The sequence below is a fragment of the Galeopterus variegatus genome, unplaced genomic scaffold (assembly GCF_000696425.1).
Source record: "Galeopterus variegatus unplaced genomic scaffold, G_variegatus-3.0.2 Scaffold6016, whole genome shotgun sequence".
Lineage (NCBI taxonomy): Eukaryota > Metazoa > Chordata > Mammalia > Dermoptera > Cynocephalidae > Galeopterus > Galeopterus variegatus.
In genome coordinates this window covers 8,377-11,131 of record NW_007732127.1, presented here as the reverse complement: position 1 = coordinate 11,131, position 2,755 = coordinate 8,377, and the positions used below count along the sequence as shown (strand labels likewise).

The 2,755-nt window shown below is 37.7% G+C and overlaps 1 protein-coding gene across 1 annotated transcript in view; it reads left to right on the top strand.

Moving 5' to 3' along the window:
- The window catches only part of LOC103605722 (putative protein PLEKHA9), a gene marked incomplete at its 3' end in the record, with an annotated part of 14,104 nt that extends 12,888 nt beyond the window's left edge, over window positions 1–1,216 (top strand). The window contains exons 7-8 of the mRNA XM_008590350.1: window positions 381–511; window positions 1,146–1,216. Coding sequence (XP_008588572.1) covers window positions 381–511; window positions 1,146–1,216 — 202 coding nt within the window. The remainder of the gene's footprint in view (window positions 1–380; window positions 512–1,145) is intronic.
- Window positions 1,217–2,755: the final 1,539 nt, after the last annotated feature.

Below are 2,755 nucleotides of genomic sequence, written 5' to 3'. Positions count from 1 at the left end.
TTTCTTTCTTTCTTTCTTTCTTTCTTTCTTTCCTTTCTTTCTTTCTTTCTTTCTTTCTTTCTTTCTTTTTTCTCTTTCTTTCTTTTTCTTTCTTTCTACATAAATGGTTTATTTATTTATTTATTTTTATTGAATCACAATTGATTATACATGTTTTGGGGATTTGAGATTAACTCTTTAATTACAGCTTAAGCATCGTAGAATTCTCAAGGAAAAAACCCATTACCTTGAAAACATAAGGAAGAAAGTAATAGAGGCTTAATTATTTATTTTGAGTTCTTGGAGGCCTGCTTGCCAAACTTATAAGTCAAACTAATATACTGATTTTCTTGTTAACTTTAGTATTTTTAACTTAGATTGTTTCCATCCTTTTCCTTCAGAAAGTAAATCAGAAGTATATAACCAACAAGGAAGAGTTTACTACCCTTCAGAAGATAGTGCTGCATGAAGTAGAGGCGGACGTAGCCCAGGTTAGGAACTCAGCCACTGAAGCCCTCTTGTGGCTAAAGAGGTAAGGCAGTTGGAGTGGGACAGCAGTTAAAATCGTGCTCAATTGAAATGTTACCAGAAAAAAACTCGTTATGCAAAGGGCACTAATTCTGAGTGAAGAATCTAACCAAATTGTGTAGCTTTCTCTGCATGATGAATAGAACACCAACTTTTTTTTTTCCCTCTCACTTGATGGTGATAAATACTGGTAATAGTACACATGAGATAGGAATCTTAAAGGACGGTAAAGTCAACTGGTTTCCCTTAAAGTCTCTGGCTCTCCCACTTCAGTGGAATCAGAATCACCTGGAGGACTTATTAAAAACTGGACTCAGAACCAGTTTCTCATTCATAAAATCTGGATGAAGCTACAGAATTTGCATTTCTGTCTAATTCCCAGGAGATGCTGAAGACACAGGTCCTGTGACCACATTTTGAAAACCACTGCTTTAGGTATATCATGTGGGGTGAGGGAATGATCAAGAGAAAGCTACAGGGAAATGACAGGGAAGAAACTCAGAAAGAATCACCATATGATTTAACCTGTTGATTGCTGTGCCCAGGATATTACTGAAACAAGCTGGTCTGCCATTTCTTTATACCTGTTCAACATGTGAACTTTGAAAATAATGTTTCTTCCTCTTTTTTGGTTTTAGAGGTCTCAAATTTTTGAAGGGATTTTTGACAGAAGTGAAAAATGGAGAAAAGGATATCCAAACAGCCCTGAGTAAGTGTTCTTCACATTTTGATTGATCAGTTGAATAGGATGTGGAATGGAGACTGCTGGAGGAAGAGATAGGGTATAGAGAAAATTTCTGCTTTTCAGGATTTGATTTTGTTTCTTTTCTTATTTCATTATTATTGATTGTTTGATTCCTAGATGCTTTGTTTTAAAAGGCCCCATGAGACAGCAACCTAGTAATCTAGGTCTAACTTATTAAAAATCAGTGTATCTTAAAGAAGCACTGAATTAATGGAAAGCCATCCCTTATTCTTAATAGGAAGACCTAATATTATCAAGAGGTCAAGAGGTTATTAATTTAAATTAATCTTCAAATACAGTGTAGTCATCAAATATCAATATTTAAAGAGAAGTTAATTTTGGAGACCATAAAAGGGTGTGTTGGGGGGGAATCCTGGGGATTTGCTCTGGATTGAGAATAAGGGTTGGTTATCATCCTGTATTCTTCAAATGCTCTGTGTGTCCCATTCTGTAGTGGTAGAGCCTAGAGTGGGATGAAGATCTTAGTCAAAAGAGATTGTCCTGTATCTCCAGCATCTTAATGCAGTTACTGCAACATTGTAGGTGCTTAATAAACGTTGGATGGGTCTGGGATGGATGGATGGTTGGATTGATGCCTCTATCAGACCAGTTTTGGAAAATGTTGAGATGTGGATGCATCCTCAGTGTTCCTAACAGAGTGGCTAAACACACTTGGCTTATAGGAAATTCTTCCAGAATGGGCCTTAAGGCATGTATGGGGGAAGAAGTTAATTTCCACATTATTTTGAAGCCCTATATTATTATAATGTAGTTATATACACAGTCAAGCTGTAAATAACCATGAGTATAAACAGTAAAATGAATTATAATTAGATGCTTCTGGTGGGGAGAGAAAGTCAGTGTTCTCTGCAGCATCTTTCAGTGTTAGGGGTGGGTTCTCCCTCCTCTGTTAGTCCTCCCTCTGGGCCATGAGTCCTGAAGGATTCTGCTCCCACATGATTTCCCCAGGCCACCCTCTCTAGGAATTGCTGATGTGTCTTAAAACAATAAGAGCTGACATTTCTGTAGTACTTGGTGAGGAATTTAGACAAATTAATCCTCATGTTAATCCATTTTTACACATTAGGGAACTGAAATTCTGAAAGATTAAAACACTTAAGATCACCCAGGGTCTGATACAGGGTCTCTTTGGGCCCCCTGCTTCAAAGGTCCTCATTTTTCCCACAAAGGGTCTTCTACACCATCTCTGGCCCACTTACATTTTTGAATTCCCCGTATACCCATGAATTTAAGATTAGTCTCAATTGTATTCTTCCCTGTGTGTCCTGGTTTCAAGTACTTAAAGTATATTCACCATGTCTGTTCATGCCCTCTACCCAGTATCTGTTGAACTTTATGTCTTATGGAGGGCTTAGGATCATGGGCTCTGGAGTGGCTCTCTGGGTTCTACCATTTATTAATATTGTGCCGTTAGGCAAGTTACTTGACTTCTCTGTGCCTCAGTTTCCTCATCTAGAAAATGGGAATGGTGATACTCTTTCC